Source organism: Elgaria multicarinata, chromosome 6 (assembly GCF_023053635.1).
Source record: "Elgaria multicarinata webbii isolate HBS135686 ecotype San Diego chromosome 6, rElgMul1.1.pri, whole genome shotgun sequence".
Lineage (NCBI taxonomy): Eukaryota > Metazoa > Chordata > Lepidosauria > Squamata > Anguidae > Elgaria > Elgaria multicarinata.
Genome location: NC_086176.1, coordinates 14,329,210 through 14,350,492, shown reverse-complemented (window position 1 = coordinate 14,350,492; position 21,283 = coordinate 14,329,210). Strand labels below are relative to the sequence as shown.

Here is a 21,283-nt window from a genome sequence, read left to right as displayed (position 1 = left end):
TTACCTCTTTTTCAGTTATTGATATGGGGAAATGGCAACTACATCACTTACACAATCTATATATAGACCAAGGTCGTGTTCACAGACAGAATGTACACTTGATGACAGGCAGCTGAATGTGTGAACCAACTCAATTGGAAACCATTGCATTGGAGATGTACGTTCCATCTGTGGAGTTAGAAAGGTGCCAGGCACATATTTAAACCATCAAATGGTGTCCATATTCAAACCAGTTCTCACTTGTAATAGTAGCAAGTTGCAACTACTTTCCAACCCGCAGTCCCCCCCCCCACAAGCTTGCACTAGGAATAAATGATACCCAGGGCATGATGGTTCATTTGCCTTCCAGCATAAGTTTCTAAGTTAGCGCTGCTGGACCTGATAAGGGAAGGGGATTTTCCCACATGACCTCTTCTTTTCCCTCACCACCCCTTCAATTTATAGTAAGGGATGCAACCCCGTAGCAAAGCAGCAACTCAGATAAGGCATAAACTGCATGAATATTAAGCTGTCAGGAAAATCCTCAAGGTGATAAAATCCATAGCTCCTCTTCGTTTTCTTGTTGAATAGTCTTAAGGTACATTTATATCTGCAACATCCAAGATTTAGTCTCAAATACACTCTCTCAAATGTCCTTACTTTGTTTTACTAGGGGTGCTGTGGTCAATCAGACTGACCTTTATGAAGCTTTAGTCAATGGCCACATTGCAGCAGCTGGTTTAGATGTTACAACTCCAGAACCTTTGCCTACTGATAATCCACTACTTTCCCTCAAGAACTGTGGTAAGTTGACTTAATTTGCATTGGTATTTCTGCACTTTTCCCTGACAGGCTGCCAATCATAAGCAACGGTAGGGGTTGGAGCCAGATTTAGTCTGAGTAGACCCACTAAAACAAATGGAATTTAATTTATGACTGATTTAAATTCCATTGATACCGCCTTATCTAAGAATTGATGGAGGAAACAGAAAAGATAGAAGTCACTGCTCCGAGTCTAACTCAGGAGCAAACGATCAACCGTGCACTTCTGATGAAGGCCTTTCATGAAGGTGGAGATCACCATTTCCTGCCTGCTCCACTCCCTCGCTGACTAAGAAGCAGCACTGTCCTAAGAATGTTTAAAGCAGGAGGCGAAACGCAGATACCCCTATCCCTAACAGGCCCAGGTTGCTTCCTTAGAATATCACTTCAGCTTGGCTGAGAAAATTCATCTTCAGACTGCAGCTAGATTGGCATGGATTGCATCAGCTGCAATTTAAAGGGGATTTTTTTTAATCATCACACACCAATGTAACAAAGGAGGCCATAGAAATAGAACATGGTAGGAATGGGTTTGCCTGAGCAAGTGTTTTCATTAGTCAGCAAGTAACGTGATTACAATAGAACAATACAAATGACATTAATAGGGCCTAGTGACTAGAGACTGACTTATTTCCTAAGGTGACCTTTTCTTTCTCTCTGGTTCCTTAAATAGTAATTTTGCCTCATATTGGAAGTGCCACCTATGCAACAAGGAATACGATGTCAGTGTTGGCTGCCAACAATCTTCTGGCTGGCTTGAAGGGAGAAAGCATGCCCAGTGAACTCAAACTGTGAGAACCAACACGGTATTCAAGTTGGTGTAAATGGTCTTAAACCTTTGTGGGTTTTTCACTGTTTGTCCCCAATGGATATTGATTGGTGCAAAACTGTATTTCAAATAAAATATAAGCGTTTACATAGAAAACTTTCCTGTGTCATGCAATACTTTTAAAAGCAATATTCCAAATTTGCTAGGAGCAATAAAGAACCTACATACTGCAGCAGCTTTTCTACAACTGTTCAATTAAAAGTACAACATAAGACAGCAAACTTAAGCATTATGAGGTTCCCCCCCCCCCAGATTCTTAACATTATTTTGAGAGATAAACAAACAGGGGCCTCTTACCACCTGTGTTGAAAGTAAAGGGCTCCCTAACTTCAGATCTACTTAGGCAGCAAGAAAGGCCTAATAGCATCTCATTCTCCTCTTCCTGACCCAGTGATGCTTGAGAAATGTAGAGATCTCTAATGGCCACAGTAGCTTCTACGCTGCCTACCCCATGCAGTTGCTTCTCTTCCTAAGGCCTACAATTTTAACAGTAGCCAAACTGGTAACTTTTCCACTGTCATAATAGGACTACAAATGCCCTTTACTGCATAAGCAGCAGGAATGCTGAGGAACATTACACGACACATTAGCTCAGTCAATTACTACCAAAGGCTTCTCTACGAAATCCTAAGCAGGGGTCTCCCAACATTTTTTTGAGGCCATGAGCACTTTTGGAATTTTGAAGTGTGGGGTGCGCCTCCTTGCTTTCAAGTGTCTGGCTAAAACTTTGATTCAGTAGAATCCTCTTGCATTTGCATGATTTATTTTTCCACAGACATACCTGTGTGTCTGTGTACGTACACAACCGTTCTTCTCTGTGCCACCTTCACCCTGGTACCTTTTTTTTGGGTCCTGCTATGTACTCCCCCTCTTTCTCTTAAATCCCCCACCGCCACTCCACTTTCCCTCTCTTTTGCCATCCACCCTTTCCTGAGCAGGCAGAAGTCATTTTAGAACCCTCAAGACAGGATGAAAAGAGCTGAGCACTCCTGCTTGCATCAGGTTGGGGGGAGCTGAGAAGAGCCTAGCTGTGAGGATACTGCATTGGGATGCCAGCCTTAGTACATGACACAGTATGGATATGTCTTTTCTAGTCTTAGTGATGCTCAAACTGAAAGCAAGAACATAACATGAGCAAGTGCAGGCACTCCTAACGTTCTCAGAGACTGTAACCTACAAACAGCATTAAGTACCAGGGATACTGCAGAGGGGGAGCTTTTAAGGAAACCAATTTGATTTATCTGAATTAGTAAGATTACAGACAGATATTTACTGAACAGGTACTTCCCATGTGGGGACACACACTTTTAGAAAATCATGTCTAAACCAGCATACAAAAATCTATTCCTACACTTTAATACATTAATACCTAGAAATATGAAAATGCACATTAAAACAAAAATAATAATCTCAAAATAATGTCTGTACAATAACTTCAGATGAGACTGAACAGCAATGACTAAAAAGGTTATCTTCAACTGTAAAAGACATACAATGACTTTTGAAATAACAACAGTAGACAAATCATTTAAGACGTAAGGTTGAGTTTTAACACATCAAATACAAATTGATTAGAAACACTACCAAGCATAACACACAAACACACTTCACTTTTCAGTACAAGGTTTTACAAAAAGAAAACTATGAAACACCTAGGAGACTTTGCTGTATTCAAAAGTATATACACACATACACATATCAGACAGTCTAAAAGTTACTTGCATTGGACTCAAGGTAAGCACCTTCATTACACAGTGTATGTTACTGTAAAACACCCAAAAGTACATTCAGAACCCCTAAAACTATGTTACTCTATAACACACTTCAAAAGCACTTCGAGGTGCAAAGTTGGTTTCATCTTCAGGATATGTAGTCTTTCACAATAAAGAGCTCTTAGTTATGTTGTTCACACACTCCATGTAGCAACCTATTTTACAGATAAATGCTTTCACATCATTTTTTTAAAAAAATTCATTAAAAAGTTTGCACTTGAGCTTTTCATTCTTGAAACGTGCTAGTTAATTATGTGTTAGCTACATAATTAGTTTTCTTACAGCCCTTCTCCTACTCACAAAGAACTAGCGATACTACAGATTGTACCCATATTAGAATACATGCAGCCCAATCCTAAGCATGTTTACTTGGAAGTAAATCCCAGATTCAATGGGGCTTACTCCTAAGTGTGCCATAGATTGCAGCCTTAGTACTGCTTCTGTGACAGAGCAGGAGAATTTCAAAGCGCTTTTTAAAAGTCGTTTAAGCCTCACAACACCCCCTGTGAGGTAGGTATGGTACAGGTATTAAAAAGAACTAAGCCTTTTTTTTTTTGCGTGTGTGGCACAATCACACCGTAAGTGTTCACCTCTTGCGTTCCATGCATTGGTAAAATCTATTGGCATTACGGGACAGAGGGGAAGAGTTAAAGCAAAGTGCTGGGTAGATTGCTGCTCTGCCAGCGTAGGCAAGTAGTTTTGGAATGTTTGTACAAATGGCTTGACTGACTGAACCTCTTGCCGCACTTTAAACAGGCATACGGCTTCTCCCCCGTATGCACACGGATGTGCTTCTTGCAGTCTGTTAAGGTCAGGAAAGTCTTACAGCAGATTTTGCAGGCATACTTGCGAGCACCTTCTACTACCAGGACGTTATGTTCAGATAAGGCCTTCTTACATTTTGAAAGGACATCAGCAGAGGCTCTGGTCAGCTGCGGAGGGCCAGGTTGGGAAGAATGCCCGTTTTCAAAAGAGGAAGTGGCCCCATTCATTAGCAGCTGAGAATTAGGAGCACTGTCTGGAATCTGAGAGCTCCGAACAGAGGTCACAACCGGCATTTTGGGAGCTATGCGACGATACCCAGGAAAGCTGTTGGCACCCCCTCTCGAGCTCATGACTGCCCTTGATAACGAATGCAACCCTAGGCCAGATCTAGGGAAGTCCATCCCAAACTGCTCTGCTGCCCGGTAGCCAGAAGTCTGTACACAAGGAAGACCCATTACATCCTGCATAGGCCGAACAAAATGAGAGTCTGTGCTCTCATTGAATGGATTCTCTACGTGAGAGACAGTAGCAGAGGAATGACCATTAGCAGGCCCAGATTCTGGGCTAATTAAATAAGAGGCATCACCATCCATTCTGCAGTCACTGGTTGTATTTGGAATGTTGTCCTCATTATTCTGGCCAGCACCAAAACTGCTGCCTCTGCTCTTATTCAGAAAATTTGAAATACTGAAGGTGGACTTGTGTTCCAGGTTATTTGCTACTTCCATGATATGGATGTCTCCCACCCTGTCGGTACTAGACTGTGGATCAGAAAAGCTACGGTCACTACTCTCAGGGCTCAGCTCTATCTTTTCAGCATTTACTCCTCCCCCTTCCACTTCCACAGACTCACTCCCCTCTGCTTGAGAAGTCACATCACTCACTTCATCCTGCGGCTCTGGGGAACTCAAAGGCTCAGATTTCACGACTACTCTCATGTGTTCTTTTTCACTTAGTCCGACTTCAGGATTCTCACACTGAAAGTTGTTTTTTTGGGAACCAGTTTCCTGATCATAGCTAGTTTCAACTTGAGTTGCCTGCGATGCCATCGACATTTGGGAAATATTTCCCCCACTGTTGTCAGACTGGCTGGGCACTTGGGCATCTTCTTGGGTACTAAAAGACTGATCAAACATAATAGTATTATCTTCTTGGTTGTCAGTTACACCATCCGACTTAGAGTTGTCCACAATTTTCAGTGAGTCTGGGGAAAAAAATTCATCTCGTGAATGAACCACAGTCTGCGCACTCTCTGGAGTAACATCCGACATGATAGAATCATCTATGGTAGGTCTAATGCGTTGTCTGGCCCTTTCTTCAGAAGACTGCTTACGTTTATGGAGACGTCGTATTGGAAAAGCACTCCGTTGCTCTATGTTGCTTCTGATGGATGAACTCATAGAATTTGTCTGTTCCTCTGCGCCTTGGGTGGAATTTAATGCAGAGCTCACTATACTTAATCCCAGCTGCTGAAGCATAAAGGAGCGTTGCATGCGTGCATTCTGCTCTTGAACTCTATCACTCGGTGGAGACATTGGTAGTGTCCTTGTAGTAAGGTAGTGTTTGCAGGCTTTAACCACAGAGTTCAAATGAAGGTGAGAAGCTGCTAGCAACACATCCATGACGTTGCTCTCTCCAAGCATGAGTGTGGAAGTGTACATCATATCAATGAGAGCAGCAAAAGCTTCAGCCGTTACGACCTCGCTGTCCAATTGGATCATGTTCATGGTCTGATCACCTTCTGCCACAGTGAAAAGAGCTCGGAAGTGAGTGCTGCATGCTGCCAAGACTGAACGATGGGCTTTGAAGTGTCTATTCCCCACCACAATGACACAATCACAGAGTTGGCCATGAAGCCGCTGATAATTCAACTGCTGGAAAATTTGCTCAAAGTGTCCTGGAAAATCCATGATCCTATAAAGAAAGGGAAAATATGATGTAAAACAAGGAAAGATCAAATTTCTTTTACCCCCCCCCCCAAGTGTCAAACTTAAACACTGCTAATAAAAAGTATTGCACTATTAAGCTTCCCCTCCCCAACTTATTTTATGACCATTGCACTGATAAAGTTGAACAGAGTACGGGAAATGACATATGGTTTCCTATTTTAGTTTATAGAAGAGCAAATGCAATAGTTCCAGACCCATACTCAGGCCTATAAGAGTCACAATGGGATTCAATTTGCAAACAGAAGCGAAGATTTAATCTGTGACATAGAAGAGGAAAGCCAGTCCAAGATATCAACTAGGAGTATGTAGTTTTATTTACAGTACAAACCTACATGTATCTACTCAGAAGCATCTACATATATGTTTCTACACTGTGTTCAAAGAACTTACTCCCAGGGAAGTGCATATAAGATTGCATCCTTAAGAGTTGAAATGAAAAGGATCTGGAGTGGAGAAAAATGTATTTGTATAGAAGAAACCTCACATAGGTCCAATCAAGAAAAGAGAGGAAAGAAACTGCAGGGAATACCAAGGAGGAGCTACGTTCAGAGCTCTACATACAAATAAGCTATTGTCTCAGACACACTCTCAAAAGAAAATCTCCTTACCAACATGCTTAAAATGTCACCCAATAGCTGAGTCTATAATAAAGCCACAGGACCACTAGCTGCTTGAGTCACATAGGCTACAACCCCGACACAGGATAATCCTGACTAATGGCAGGGTTTGCTGTACAAGCTGACCCTTGGGCTAGACTTCTGTAACTGCTTATTAATAACCATTTCTAAATCAACCTTTAAGTATCAGTTCTGGGATTATCCTAAAGCAAAAGAGATCATGATTTAGTGCAGCCTTGCCGTTTGTAGAACTGGCTGACCTGGAAATACAGCACACCCAGACTGTCTCTTCACTGTCCTGGAGGGTTCCTACTCCAGGGGAAATGGCGGGACCAGAAGTCAATTCCTGTAATGAGATGTTTCCTATGCATGACAGTGCACACTGAATCTAATTGCCACAGCCACTAGTCTTGGAAATAGGGTCCATGTAAACTCTGACAGCTAGAGAGAGGGAAGCAGAAAGCATGTTTGGAGTCCAAGGGTGGACACAATGCTTTTGAATGCTTTATAGAAAGATGCCCTTGAAGGAGGGGTACGAAGAGATCACAGCAGCAGCTTTGGAGAGGAGAGCATATTTCAGTTGTAGAGCACATGCTTTGTATGGATAAGGTTTGTAGTCCAGTCTCAAACATCTCCATTTAAAGCAAGTGGCAGAACTAGAAAAAAATCATCAGTCTATATGAGCCTCTCCTAGTCTCAGTAAGCTATACTGGGCTAAACAGACCAATAGTTTAAGGCAATTTCATATGTACAATTCTATATTTCACAATCATGGACTTTTATACAGAATCAATGCCTTATTGTATTCAATGTTCAGGATGATAGACAGTAATAGAAGAACATTATACATAATTATAGAGTTGGAAGAGGCCATTTAGGCCATTGAGTCTAACTCCATGCTCAATGCAAGAATCCCTAACAGACACACGCATCCCAACACACACAAACACACACTTTGATCAATGGGCTAGGACAATATTTATTTCGTTTTTACTCTTCTCACTGCAATGCAAAAGCTGCATGCATCTACAAAATCTTTGCAATTGCAACAGGTACTTGTTTCTCTTTCTCGTATCTCATATTGTGTTTGGTGGGAAACCTTTTTCTTTCAAGGGGCACATTCCTTTGGAGGCAATTTGATGGTGGGCTGCAGCTGGGTGAGGCCACCCCTTCGCCCAGCAGGCTGCTGAGGGAGGGACAAATTGCTCTTGCCCTCCTTCTGTGTCTCTGTCCACATTGGTTCCCCTGTCCCATATTTCCCCCCTCCTTGCCAGAGATCTGAACTGATAGCTAGCTAGCGGAGAACTTCCCCATCACTCTTTGTTTATTCTCTGTTTTTTCTTTCCTCTCTTTCTCTGGACTCCCCACCTGTAAGAAATTAGGCTGAGAGACACACATTGCTCATCCAATATACAAAATTGAAGGCAGCAGCTGAAATGAATAGTATAAAGTGGTGCTAACCAGCATACAAACTGCAACACCAATTCTTATTTCAGTAACTTTAGGGGTCAGCAAGCTACCATCCAAAGATAGAGTACTGCAGTTGAATCTCGTTCAATTAGCTTTTTAAAAACAGTTCTGTTGTTGTTTTTAACCAGTAATTTTGTGTGTGTTAAATAGCTCAAAAATACCTCAGGTGCCTCACTGCTCTATAATATTACTAGTTTTATAGGAGTGAGTACTGGGAAGTGGGAATTATTCCATCCCAAGAGAAGGGGGAATCATAGGCCTGTCTTTATAAGCCTACCCATTCTATCTTGCTCAGGCACTTATCCTGTTAGTGAGTTGAGGCCTGTATGTATGGTATGCCCTGACCAGGACTGGATCCGACCAAGGCCACAACTTCTGGAGGTTGGCTGGTTTCTATTTTAAAGAGAGAAGCAGAGAGGGAAGAAAGGATGACTTGATGTAAGGAGGACAGAGTTCCTTTGTCTTTAATAGTTGTGTAGGAGATGATATTTTGATAACTCTGGCTGTTTCAGCATTGCATGACATGCTGCACTTACCAAGGTTCCATCCCCTACATATAACTATTAAAAGATAGAAGTCCTACCCTCCTTTGCATGTGGTCATGCTAAAGAGAAATATACATGTCAAAATGCTTTAACTGGTTCCTGTTTTGCAGATTGGGATTAAGGGTTTGTATTGAATTTGGGACTAGACAATTCAGCAGTTAACCCATGGTTTGTTATTGGGTTAAACGTTGGTTTGTTTAGCCCATAAACAAATTCCATATAAAATCCCTATTCATTTGGACGTATAATCAGATTTCCAACAATAGCCAACAAGATATCTCAAAGAACCACCTTTGGATAGCACAACTGCTATGCCAGTTTATGTTTCCTGTGCCATCAGCAGGTTTGGCAAAATGTCAGGCTAACAAGATGACATTTTGGGGGGAGGCAACAAAAGAGGAGGCAAACTCCAGTGCACAAAAAAGGAAAAGAAATTTATTGTGTTCAACACATTTCGGAGATGTCTCCTTCTTCAGGAGCTATAAATCAAACAAATAAATTGAAAGTAAGAATAGTATCTTATAGACAACACCCTCATCCCTTCCTTAAGGTGCTTGTACTCGCTGTTTTTCAGAGCATTTAACTCTCCTTCCAGATGCAAACCTGAGATGTGTCTTATATATCCCAGGTGGTTTTTGACTAGACTGCACCCCAATAAAATTCAGGCACTGATCCTGCTGTTTATTTAATTTATATACCGCCCCATAGCCGAAGCTCTCTGGGCGGGTTACAAAAGTTACTTTCAGTCAGAATTTGATTTATGTTATCAAATGTTGTTGAATACACATTGCATTCTCTGTTAGCTCAGAGAAGTCCAAGTCCTCGTTAAACCCCTTTGGCCACATACTTTTAAAAAAGATAATCCAAAATAATTCTCTTTTGCTCAATAATTCATCATTCCCATTCACCTTTTCAATAGCCCAAAAGCTCAAATCATTGGGTTTATGTTGTGAGCTCCCACCCTATGATATCTTAAGTTGCACAGGTGCTCCCTTATTCTAAGTTTTAAAGGTCTCGAAGTCTTGCCAATGTAGATCTTCTTACAGCGGCATGAGTTGGCATAAATTACTTTTGAGGAGTTACAATTTAGAAAATCAGTGATTTGAATATGATTTCCGGTGCTTGGGTTGACAAAGGATGTTTTCTTTTTAGTATATTTACACTATGTGCAGCGGTCACATGGATTATGTCCTTTTGGCTTTGACGTATTAAAAACTGTTGGTTGTGCATTCTTGTTTTGGTTCCAAGTGTGGTCTGTGTGCACTAGCCAGTTCTTGAGGTTTTTTGTTCTTTTAAATGTTTACTTTTAAAGTTCCCCCCCACCCAATGTGGAATTCTAACAAAGAGAAGCCCCTTGAACTTTATAAAAAGGATGAGGGTGTTATCTATAAGATACTATTCTTACTTTCAATTTATTTGTTTGATTTATAGCTCCTGAAGGAGACGTCTCCGAAATGCGTTGAGCACAATAAATTTCTCTTCTTTTTTTGAGCACCGAGTTTGCTTCCTCTTTTGTTGCCAGCTTACAGTGCCTTTCCCTCTTTATCCCTGTCCTTTTGGGAGTGGGGGGGAGGGCAAGAGGATTCCATCTTTAGGACTAGGAAACTGTTGCCCTTAATAGTCAAAGGTTCTGACTCACTCATGGCTACTATTGCATGCTACAGCATGGTTTCATACTTACATAGTGTCAATATGTTCTCTTAAATAATATAAACATTTAACAGGTAACTTGCCAAAGATTTGGATATCACTATTATTTTTGTTACCATTTTAGTGATTAATCAAGGTGAAATAGATCCATGGGTGTAACATCACTTTTTGATTAAAAACTATGGACGTAGCTTCTAAGTCATCTTCTGGGTAAGGAATTTGGCCTTCCAACTGACACCTCTGCTTTAGCGGGAAACAATCAAGCTACTGAGCAATACAAGCATTCTAGTCTCATTTAATCACTTCTAGCTTTCAAGAGGAAATGCTTTCTGACACCATTTCCAAGAGTATGTATGCTTTGCGCATCTCAGTTAATAATTCAAATATCTGAAATGCCTACAAAACTGACTAAGATTTTCTGAACAAGTGGCTCTTAAATCAGCTATGTTATCTATAAGTAACAGTTCCAAAAGTCAATTGTGGTCTTACCCACTCTACCCTGCAATTCACTAATGAAGTGCATTTCAATGTGTTACCTAATTTATAAACAATTTGCTTAGAACCTCCAGAATCTGACTGAAGAATATAATTTTCCTAGCTAATAAAAGTAGTTGCCTTTCCATCCACCTTAATGAGCGCCGAAAATACAACTAAAGACGTGGCTGCACAATGGACTTTCATGAAAACATTCCTAGTGTTCCTGTTGGATAAGAAAAATTGCCTTTAAATTATTTTAGATGAATTTCCCCTCAGTGTGGTGCTTTATTTGTCTGGTTCTCTCATAGGGTACCTGTACTACTTCCAAGATCTGACCCAAATATTTATTACAGTCCTCTCTGAGACACACTATCTGTTCTTGGTGTTTTTTTAAATGAAGCCTTCGAATCTAGCTGCCTGCATCAGCAGTTGGAGGAAGCTAATAAGTAATATAAAAGTAGACAGACTTGCAGGGGAGCCCAGCTCACCAGATGCAAGAAGGGACCCCAGTGACAAAGCATCAAGGTAAAAAGAAGTGAAGCACACATGCAAATTAAGCAACTGTGTGAATTTTGCAACAGGTGAGGTGGCCAGGACAGTGAGCCCTTCCCTGTTTTCTGCTAGCAGAGAACTTGGTTTTCCAGGTTAACACACCCAATACGAACAATAAAAGAAACAGCCATGCTGGTAGAAATCCAGGAGGGGTGTGGGAACTATCCAGTTTATTGCACTGAGTGTCACATGACTGCTGGACAGACATTACAGGTGTATACCTGTTGTAATGAGCCCATAGGCCTCAGGGAACAAGTTTGCTCACTGGAAGCCAAGGCTGCTGGCCTGGAGAAGCTAACAAAGGAAGAGAGGTTTGTGGACGAGACTTCAGGGACCTGATAGAGGCGTCCCAATTCCTAGGTGACAGGTCCTAGCTGTCATGGAGAATGGGGGTTTGGGGGTAGGAGGATGTCATGAGAGAAATGATCCTTAGAAGGGACCCATTCCTTGGAGGATGTGCAATATCCTATGATGCCAAGAATAAGCCTCTGGAAAGTGAGAATTGAGGTAGTGGGAGATTTGCTCATTAGAAACATAGACAGCTGAGTTTGTCACAAGCATGTAGACCATATGGTAAACTGCCTGCCTAGTATGAACACTGCAGATATCATGTGTTGTCTAAATAGCTTGGTAGATAATGCTGGGTTGGAGTCAGTGGTCATGGTGCATGTTGGTACCAAGGATGTGGGGAACTATAGTTGTGAGGTCCTGAAAGCCAAATTTAGGGCTCATCTACACCAAGCAGGATATTCCACTATGACAGTGGTATGAAAGCAGTATATAAAAGGCAGGAACCACACTACTGCTTTATAGCAGTATTGAAGTGCACTGCAGGTTCTACACTACTGCTTTATAGTGGCACTGAAGTGCACTGACACCTGTTGGGGCCAACTGACACATCTATTACAAGCAGAATATAACACTATGAAAGCGGTATGAAAGCAGTATATGGTAGGTATGTGTCATGGGCCCCAACAGTTGTAAGTGCAGTTCAGTACCGCTATAAAGCAGTAGTGTGGCTCCTGCCTTTTATATACCGCTTTCATACAACTTTCATAGTGAAATATCCTGCCTGGTGTAGATGAGCCCCCAGATTGCTAGGTGGGAGGTTGAAAGGACCTTCAAAATAGCTTTTTTTCTGAAATGCTTCCTGTTCTTCCCACAGGGCCAATTAGATAGGCAAAACTGAAGAGTCTCAGTGAATAGATGAAACAATGGTGTAGGGAGGAGGTCTTTAGATTTAAGTACTGGGGAACATTTTGAAACAAGCTGAGCCTGTACAAAAGGGATGGGCTCCATTTGAACCAGAATGGAACCAGACCGCTGGCACTTAACACTGAAGAGGAGGCAAAGCAACTTTTAAAATGAACCTTGAGGGAAAGCTGAAGAAGCTGGGAAATATCTAGTTCAGGTAGAATCATCCCTACGGGGTGAAGGCAAAAATGTTTCCAATTGCCCAAATGGGGGGGCAGGGTGGAAATAGACTATGACCATACAATAAAATGTAATAGCCACTCAAAGAGGCCTGAGCCATAGCGGAAAATGATGGACTAGATAAGCCTTTGGTATGATTTAGCATGGCTCTTCTTATGTTCCATTTTTCCTCCTTCCAAAGGAAGGGGAAGGGCAGACCCTCAGTGGTAGAGCACACATTTTACATGCAGAAGGTCCAATCCCTTGCATGTCTAGGTAAGACTGGTAAAGACCCCTATCTGAAACACTGAAGAGTTGTCACTCATCAGTGCAGATGATACTGAGCTCAATAGACAGATGGTCCAACTCAGCATAAAGCAGTTTCTTGTCTTACTGTCCTGTTTCATAAGAAGAGCCATGTTGGATCAGACCAAGGGTCCATCTAGTCCAGCATTCTGTTCACAGTGGCCAACTAGCTGCCTGTGGGAAACCCACAAGTGGGACATGAGTGAAATAGCATCCTCCCATTTGTGTTCTCGAGGAACTGTTGTACATATGCATACTGCCTCTGATACTGGAGGTAATATATAGCCATCATGATCAGTAGCTATTAATAGCCTCATCCTCTATGAATTTGTCTAATCCCCTTTTAAAGCCAAACAAATTGGTTCCAGTCACTACATCTTGTGGCAAATTATTTCCATAAATAATCTCCGTCAAGTATAGACAATAGATCAAAGAAAGCAGACAACACTGCATAAATTATTCTTGAATAATTGTAAGTAAGAGAATACCTTGACAACAACAGATCAGTGCATTTGTCAAGGAAATATCTCATATGATAGAACTATTAAAACAGACTTAATTACCCACTTCAATATCAGTGTAAGTCTGCACATAACAATCTCTGCAGCCTTGTCGTGCACTTACTACATATGAAATAGGCATGTGGGGAGTTCCGTAACTAATTCTGTCTCTTTGAACAATAGTAGAGTGTGCTTTTCAAAAACAACATCACCTATTTTCTCAAAGGGGCATGTTTTCCCATTCTATGTTACACGCTCCATAAAAGTAAGAAAAGGAGGAGGAGCTTCAAGAACACTTGGAGCTAAGTTGAAACTGGGATTGTCAACTCTCTCCACCTCTTTGAACCAAGACTGGTGGTGGTTTTTGCTTGTTCCATGTACAACAAAAAGAAAAACTACTTCAAGACTATCATCTCATGACATGAATACACATTTACTATTACTGTTTATATCTTGCCTTTCTACCACAGCAGCCAAGAAGGCTAACTATAATAAAACAAAGCAATACAAAATATGATAAAAATTAATCTAAAAGCAAACAAAGAAGTTTAAAAACAGTTGTAAAAAAAAAGAGGGGATCAGGAAACTGATCTTTTTCATTTGAGAGGTAAAGCCAAAAGAATCCACAAAGAAAGACTTTCAACTGCCCACCAAAAGGTAAAATAGGCCGCCTTGGGGCCCAGTATTGGGCAAAAGGCGGGATACAAATAAATATAATAATAATATAATAATAAAATAGTGATAGGGCTAGTTGAACAGTCCTTGTGAGGGTATTCAGGTTTTGGTGCTAAAACAGAAAAGGTCCTCTCAGTCTTGATTAGATTTGATGCTAAGGAGCTGCACAAGTAAAAATCAATGGTTGGACAGGTTCATATTGAAGAATGTATTTCTTGTTCTCCATCTTCTATATTCCCAAATGACTCCCACTTTTACAGCCAACCCACAGAAGGTATTTACGCCTCATTTCAAGATTACTGCTCTCTCCCTGCCCAGGTGAAAGCCAGGAGACAGAACTAAGGGAGGAACTTCACTGCTCAGTTGTTGGAGCCAGGGGGGGAATCTAAACAGCATCTAGAGCAAGGACGGGAAACTTGCAGCCAAAAACATCCGGAGGGCCACAACTGCCATGATCTCTTAGCACTGACTATGCTGGCTGGGGCTGAGGGGAGTTGTAGGCCAAAGCATGTGGAGGGCCACAAGCTGCCCACCCCCAGGGCTGGAGGGATCCATTGCACGGCCAATTCTCAAGTGTGGCTTTTCTATACCTAGTAACTGCTGCCCGCCAGGACAGTCACTTAAATGCTCTTTTGACAACCCTGTCCAAACACAAGGACCTTCCCTGCTCAACAAGGGTGTGTGAGGAAGAGAAGGCTTCAGGGGCTGCTTTTCTAGAAGACCCTTCACGGAGAAGACCACCGGCGACACAACGCGGGCCCCTAGCCTGGCCTCTCAACTGCAGCTCCCCCGCCCGGGCCTACACCAGGCAGGCCAAGTCAGCCCACCCCTCTAGGCCCAGAGGCGCCCCTGCTCAGGCCACTCACCAGTCCATGCCCCGCCCTCGCCGAGAGCCCAGGGAGGGGGCGTGGCGGCGGCAGCAACCTCGCGCGCTCTCTTCGGTGACAGCCTCGTCAACGCCTGTCACAGAATCAGGCCGCCCCTCGGACCACCATGGAGCATGCGCACCTGCACTAAGAGCGCGCCCCCTCCCAGCTCTCTCAATCTAGCTGTGTAGGCCGGACCAAGCCGGGAAAAAAACCGTCCAGCCGACCACCCGCCACCCGCCGACTGCGCGCACTCGGAAGGCCTCCGCGCGCGCGCAGCAGCAGCAGCAGCTCTTTCGCTCAACTCCAGCGCGGAGCGCGCGCTCGCGTTCGCCAAGAAGAGCAGCCCCGGCCATCCAACCGCAGCACGCGTCGTCGTACATTCGGCTACCCCTACCGCGAGCCCCGCAGCCAATCACAGCGCAGCGCGCCCGCCGCCGCCTGCCACGCCTCTTCCTCGCGCGTTCCCCAGACACTCGCATGTCATTGCCCAATCACAGCGCAGCGCGCGCCCAACGCTCGCTCTCCCCCTGCTCTCGTGCTTCACGGCCTCACCTAAGCGAGGGTGGGGGGAAGCGACGACGGTCCCCTCCCGTCCCGAGCCCCCGTATCTCCGGGAGGGAGGGGCACCCGTTGTTCTCGGCTCTGGCGGTGTCCGTTTGTCCTTCCTTCCGTTCCTTAAGGGGGCGGGCTTAATGGTCGCCAGAGTCCCCGCCTTCGCCAGGCTGTAGGGCTGTGCTTTCCCACAGCCGACACCAGGCGGAAATGACGTCATCCACCTAGGCGCCCTCCTACCCCCCTGCTCGCAGAACCCGCTTGAGGCTCAACCATCGCAGCAACGCCCCTGTTCGGCCTTCCGCCAATGAGGTCACGAGTACGGCTGCCTGGGAAACCTTATTGGTCAGCATAGGGAGAGAGTGGGTGGGAGATGGTCAAACAACAGCCTGGTGGGTCAACGGATACTTCAAAACTAGGGTGACCCTATGGAAAGGAGGACTGGGCTCCTGTATCTTTAACGGTTGTATTGAAAAAGTAATTTCAGCAGGTGTCATTTGTATATATGAGGAACCTGGTGAAATTTCCTCTTCATCACCACAGTTAAAACTGCAGGGGCTATACTAGAGTGACCAGATTTAAAAGCGGGCAGGACTCCTGCAGCTTTAACTGCTGTGATGAAGAGGACATTTCACCAGGTTCCCCATATATACAAATGACACCTGCTGAAATTCCCTTTTCAATACAACTGTTAAAGATACAGGAGCCCTGTCCTTTTCATATGGTCACCCTACTCAAAACTGCATAGCCTTCAATGCGGGCAGGGAGGTTGCCAGCTTCCTGTGCATACACATGTCAGGTGTCTCTGACAGGCTCCATAAGCATACAAAAACTTCAAAATGTGTACAGAATGCAAAAGGGAGGTCCTAGATTGGACAAGCAATACAAAGCTGGTTAAGACTGCGATTGTATACCCACTTACTTGGAAGTTAGCCCCATTGACTTCCTACTTCTGATGAGTGATGTAGAGGATTACTTTGTAGTGGCAATAGCCCTTTCACTGAAGCAGGGAGAAGCCCCCCGAAGTTGTCTCAGTCGCATGGGACACACAGAGTTTTCCTGGAAGACAGGAGTGTGGACCTGGGATTCCTCATCAAACTGGGATTGGTGGTGCTGGATATACTAGTAGCTGTTGAAGCCTATTGTACTCTGAGGTTGTTGGACTCTGATCTGCATTGATTCTCTATTGTGTGCAGGCCTCAGGGCTTCATTTGAACTAGGTTTTGTCAGAGTTCAGCCCCAGAACTTATTCCAGGAGTGTGAGAGGTAATAATGTGGAAGAGTGATTCTAAGCATGTGCAAAGTGCATTTCTCCTAGCCTTGTATAACCACAGCCATCCTCTCACATTGGCTATTATGGAGCAGGGCTGTTACATGGGTAGCGCTCTGACGAGATGTCTCATTCAGAATCTGGTACTGTATGTCCATCTCTATAGTTTTTTCACAGACACCAGAAGTCTACAATTCTCTGTGAATCTGTCCTCTAAAGAAAATGGTTCTTTGAAGTCTTTCAGTCTGAATAACAAAGGTAGCAACTTAATGTACCCTTAACTATGGCATAATTCTGACTGAACTTAGTGAGACACCGCTGTGGGAGCCCAGCTGTGGAATGAGCTCCCCAGAGAGGTCCGCCTGGCGCCTACACTGTACTCTTTTCGTTGCCAGCTGAAGACCTTTTTATTCTCTCAGTATTTTAACACTTAATTTTAACTTAAATTTAAATTTTACTGTTCTAACTCTGTATTTTAATCTTACATCAATTTTGCTGCGTGGTTTTTATCCTGGTTGTGCTTTTTATACTGTATTTTGTATTTGTGCTTTTTAACCTGTTGGTTGTTTTATTATGATTTTAATTTTTGTGAACCGCCCAGAGAGCTTCGGCTATTGTCGGTATAAAAATGTAATAAATAAATAAAGACATGCAGTCCAATCCTAAAACTGTCTATTCAGAAGTAAAGTCCACAGAGTTTACTTCTGAATCTAGCAGTAAGCCCTACTAAACACAGTGAAACTTAATTTTGAATAAATATGCATAGGATTGTGCTGCTGCTTTGCAGTAAACATAATAATAATAAATTATTTTTTACCCACCTCTCCATTTTGATCGAGGCAGGGAACAACAATAAACGATAAAATACATAATACTCAATTAAAACATAATTTACATTGTTAAATACATCCTAAAAACATTTTAAAAACATTAAAATTCCACTGGAGAGGCCGGCCGGAAGAGATCAGTCTTTATAGTGATTATAACATAATTATAATTACACTGCATGTAATTTGTGAACTGCCCAGAGAGCTTCAGCTATAGAAATGTAATAAATCTAATTGTAATGTAATTTACAATTATTTATTTAATCTTAATGCATTGATATTTTTTTCCAGCAAGAACATTATGCAATGAGAAAATGCATTTTCTAATGGTTCAATCTGTAAAGCTAAGACTTGCACCAGAGATGTGATCTGTGGGCAGCTGTGGTTCTATTATTTTTAGTAGCATATCTCTATTGGAGATCTATTTACTATGCTTTGTTATTTCTTGTAACAGATTCTTGTAAAATGTTTCATAGCGACATAGAGGGTTTATGCATGGCACCAGGTCCAAGATTCCTTATAGTCTTATAATAGTAATTATATTTTGCCACATACCAAGGGTATTTCTGTATTCTAGTTTCCATGAACAGATTCTATGTGATATTTTTTATAACCTAAAAACACAACAAACTACAGCTCTTGTCAAAACTCTTGCAGCTACATTCAGTTGTAGCTTCTGCACTGTCTTCAACAGCAGCCCCATATAAAAGTGCGTCACAGCAACCTATACTGGAGATGACAAGAGCATGGCTGATTTCTCCAAGAAATAGAGTAGTTCACATACAAAATGGAGTTGGTAAAAAGACTTTTGGCCACTGCCATCAGTTGAGCACACAGTTGGTTGTCTGCATGCAAGAAAAATCTCAAAGTGACATCCTGTTGCTTCCAATTGACCAGAACAGGCTGAATACCTAATCCAGAATCGTAAGAATATAAGAAGAACCATGATTTATCAGAGTGAAGACCAATCTAGTCCAGCATTCTGTTCCCATTGACCAACCAAATCCCTAAAGGAAGCCCATAAGTACAAGAGTACAATATCATTCTCCCACTTGTGTTCCCCAGCAACTGGTATTGAGACACATACTGACCCTGACGCTGGATGAAATATACTGTATAGCCATTATGACTAATACCCCTTTGGTAACCTTATCCTTCATGGATTTGTCTAAGCCCTTTTTAAAACTCTTTTGGTGGCCATCACTAGATCTTGCAGTATCAGTTTCTGTAGTTTAACAGTACTTCCTTTTAATTGTTATGAATCTAAAAAAGACCAAGGGGACAGGAGCAGGCCGAGGAAACATTGGGGCTTGCTCCTGTTGGACTCTTCCCCCACCCCCACAGGGCAAACTGCCATCTTGGCCCTGTGGGGAAGAAGAAAGACCGAGGGGATAGGAGAAGGCTGAGGAAACATCGGGGCCTGCTCCTGTTGGACTCTTCCCCCACCCCCACAGGGCAAACTGCCATCTTGGCCCTGTGGAGAAGAAAAAAGACCGAGGGGACAGAAGCAGGCTGAGGAAACATTGGGGCCTGCTCCTGTTGGACTCTTCCCCCCCCCCCAGGGCAAACTGCCATCTTGGCCCTGTGGGGAAGAAGAAGGACCGAAGGGACAGGAGCAGGCCGAGGAAACATTGGGGCTTGCTCCTGTTGGACTCTTCCCCCACCCCCACAGGGCAAACTGCCATCTTGGTCCTGTGGGGAAGAAGAAGGACCGAGGGGACAGGAGCAGGCAGAAGTAACATCGGTGTCTGCTCCTGTTGGACTCTTCCCCCACCCCCACAGGGCAAACTGCCATCTTGGCCCTGTGGGGAAGAAGAAAGACCGTGGGGACAGGAGCAGGCCAAGGAAACATCGGGGCCTGCTCCTGTTGGACTCTTCCCCCACCCCCACAGGGCAAACTGCCATCTTGGTCCTGTGGGGAAGAAGAAGGACCGACGGGACAGGAGCAGGCCGAGGAAACATCGGGGCCTGCTCCAGTTGGACTCCCCTCCTTCGGGAGCAGGACAATCCCATCAGCCCTTTCTCCAGTCCACTTAATTTCTCTCTCTCTTTACCTCTTCCCTCCTGAACTCCTTTTCCTTGTGTGTCATGTCTTTATTAGACTGTAAGCCTGAGGGCAGGGACTGTCTTTTTTGCTAAGTGTAAGCCGCTCCGAGAGCCTTTTTTGGCTGAGGAGCGGGGTATAAATATGATAAATAAATAAATAAATAAATAAATCTCACACTACTCCGCTTCATTGAAAGATCCTGGGTTTTAGCCTTCCGAGAAAGATTTTTCTCCCTATCCACTTTCTTGACACCATGCAAACTTGTATCATGTCTCCCGCCCCCATTCATTTTTTTTTCTCTCAAGCTAAAAAGCACAAATGTTGCAACCATTCCAGCCCCTTGATCATTTTGGTTGCTCTTTTCTGCACCTTTGCTAGATCTACGATATCCTTTTTGAGGTGCTATAAGAGAACTAGACATAGTATTCCAAGTGTAGCTGCACCGATTGTAAAAGGCATTCTAATATTTTCAGTTTTATTTTTATTCCTTTCCTAATTATCCCCAACATTTCATTTTCTTTTTTCATAGCAGTTGCTAGGTGGAAGTTTTCATTTAACTATCCATGACAACACCAAGATCCCTTTCTCGGTCAATAACCACAAACTCAGACCTTGGAACATGTGCAGTGGAACAAGTAGTAAACGACCTAAGATGATATTTATAGTTATCCACCGGATTGTATCAGAGCATAAGATCTGCAACAAAATCATGGAGGCCCCTTTAATAGCTCATTTTCTATAGTTTTCTCACTCAGCAGATTCTTTTGACTTTTTTGCTCTGGAGCACGTTACAAACAAGCCTTTTCACCGTATGAACATCAACAAAGTATTGTTAAAAAGAGAGGCGTTTTGGACACATAAAGTCTCTTACTCCTATGGGACTCAATGAAAAACTTGACCTCTCAATGTTCCTTTAACCTGGCTCCCTTGGATGTATTACTTTGTTAGAGTCCTAATTCTGCTGTATCACAGATCATTTACCTGATTTGATTGCTTATTTGTTTTCCTTATCAGTCATTCATAAACTCTCAGGAGGATCCGCCTACTAGTTACAGTCACTACTTATCTCCTAAGTGCGGAATTACCTTCCATGTGGCACTTTATAATGAGTTTGTTACCCACTCCATTTTCTTGCCTTCTCATCAGTTTAGACTTACGCTATCTCTAGAAGCTGTTAATTACAGGTATTTACATCCTAGTGAATTGTATGCTTTGTCAGACGCTGATATAAAGTATGAGCAGTGATTCTGAATTTATTACTTTTACTCCTACTCCATATACTTTTGGACATAGACGCCAACATTTTTCTTCAGGAAGGTAATGATTTTCATTCCTTCCTTAGGGTTTGTTTATCACTTTTATAAAGGGTAAATCCCATAGGAATTATAGTGGAGCTT

At 42.9% G+C, this 21,283-nt stretch overlaps 2 protein-coding genes across 3 annotated transcripts in view; one reads left to right on the top strand and one right to left on the bottom strand.

Moving 5' to 3' along the window:
- Positions 1 to 1,726, top strand: part of GRHPR (glyoxylate and hydroxypyruvate reductase) — a 272,841-nt gene extending 271,115 nt beyond the window's left edge. Inside the window, exons 9-10 of the mRNA XM_063129091.1 lie at positions 653 to 783; positions 1,475 to 1,726. Coding sequence (XP_062985161.1) covers positions 653 to 783; positions 1,475 to 1,596 — 253 coding nt within the window. The 3' untranslated portion in view covers positions 1,597 to 1,726. The remainder of the gene's footprint in view (positions 1 to 652; positions 784 to 1,474) is intronic.
- A 1,137-nt stretch (positions 1,727 to 2,863) lies between these two features.
- Positions 2,864 to 15,889, bottom strand: ZBTB5 (zinc finger and BTB domain containing 5). 2 transcript variants are annotated; one of them, XM_063129087.1, is made up of 2 exons: positions 15,743 to 15,889; positions 2,864 to 6,081 (listed from the first exon to the last, which is right to left on the bottom strand). In XM_063129087.1, exon 2 carries the CDS (start codon positions 6,075 to 6,077, stop codon positions 4,050 to 4,052), a length of 2,028 nt encoding a protein of 675 aa, XP_062985157.1. In that variant the 5' UTR covers positions 6,078 to 6,081; positions 15,743 to 15,889; the 3' UTR covers positions 2,864 to 4,049. The 2 variants fall into 2 exon arrangements, with proteins under 2 accessions (XP_062985157.1, XP_062985156.1); XM_063129086.1 differs by lacking the exon at positions 15,743 to 15,889 and adding an exon at positions 15,188 to 15,393.
- Between the last annotated feature and the right edge of the window lie 5,394 nt (positions 15,890 to 21,283).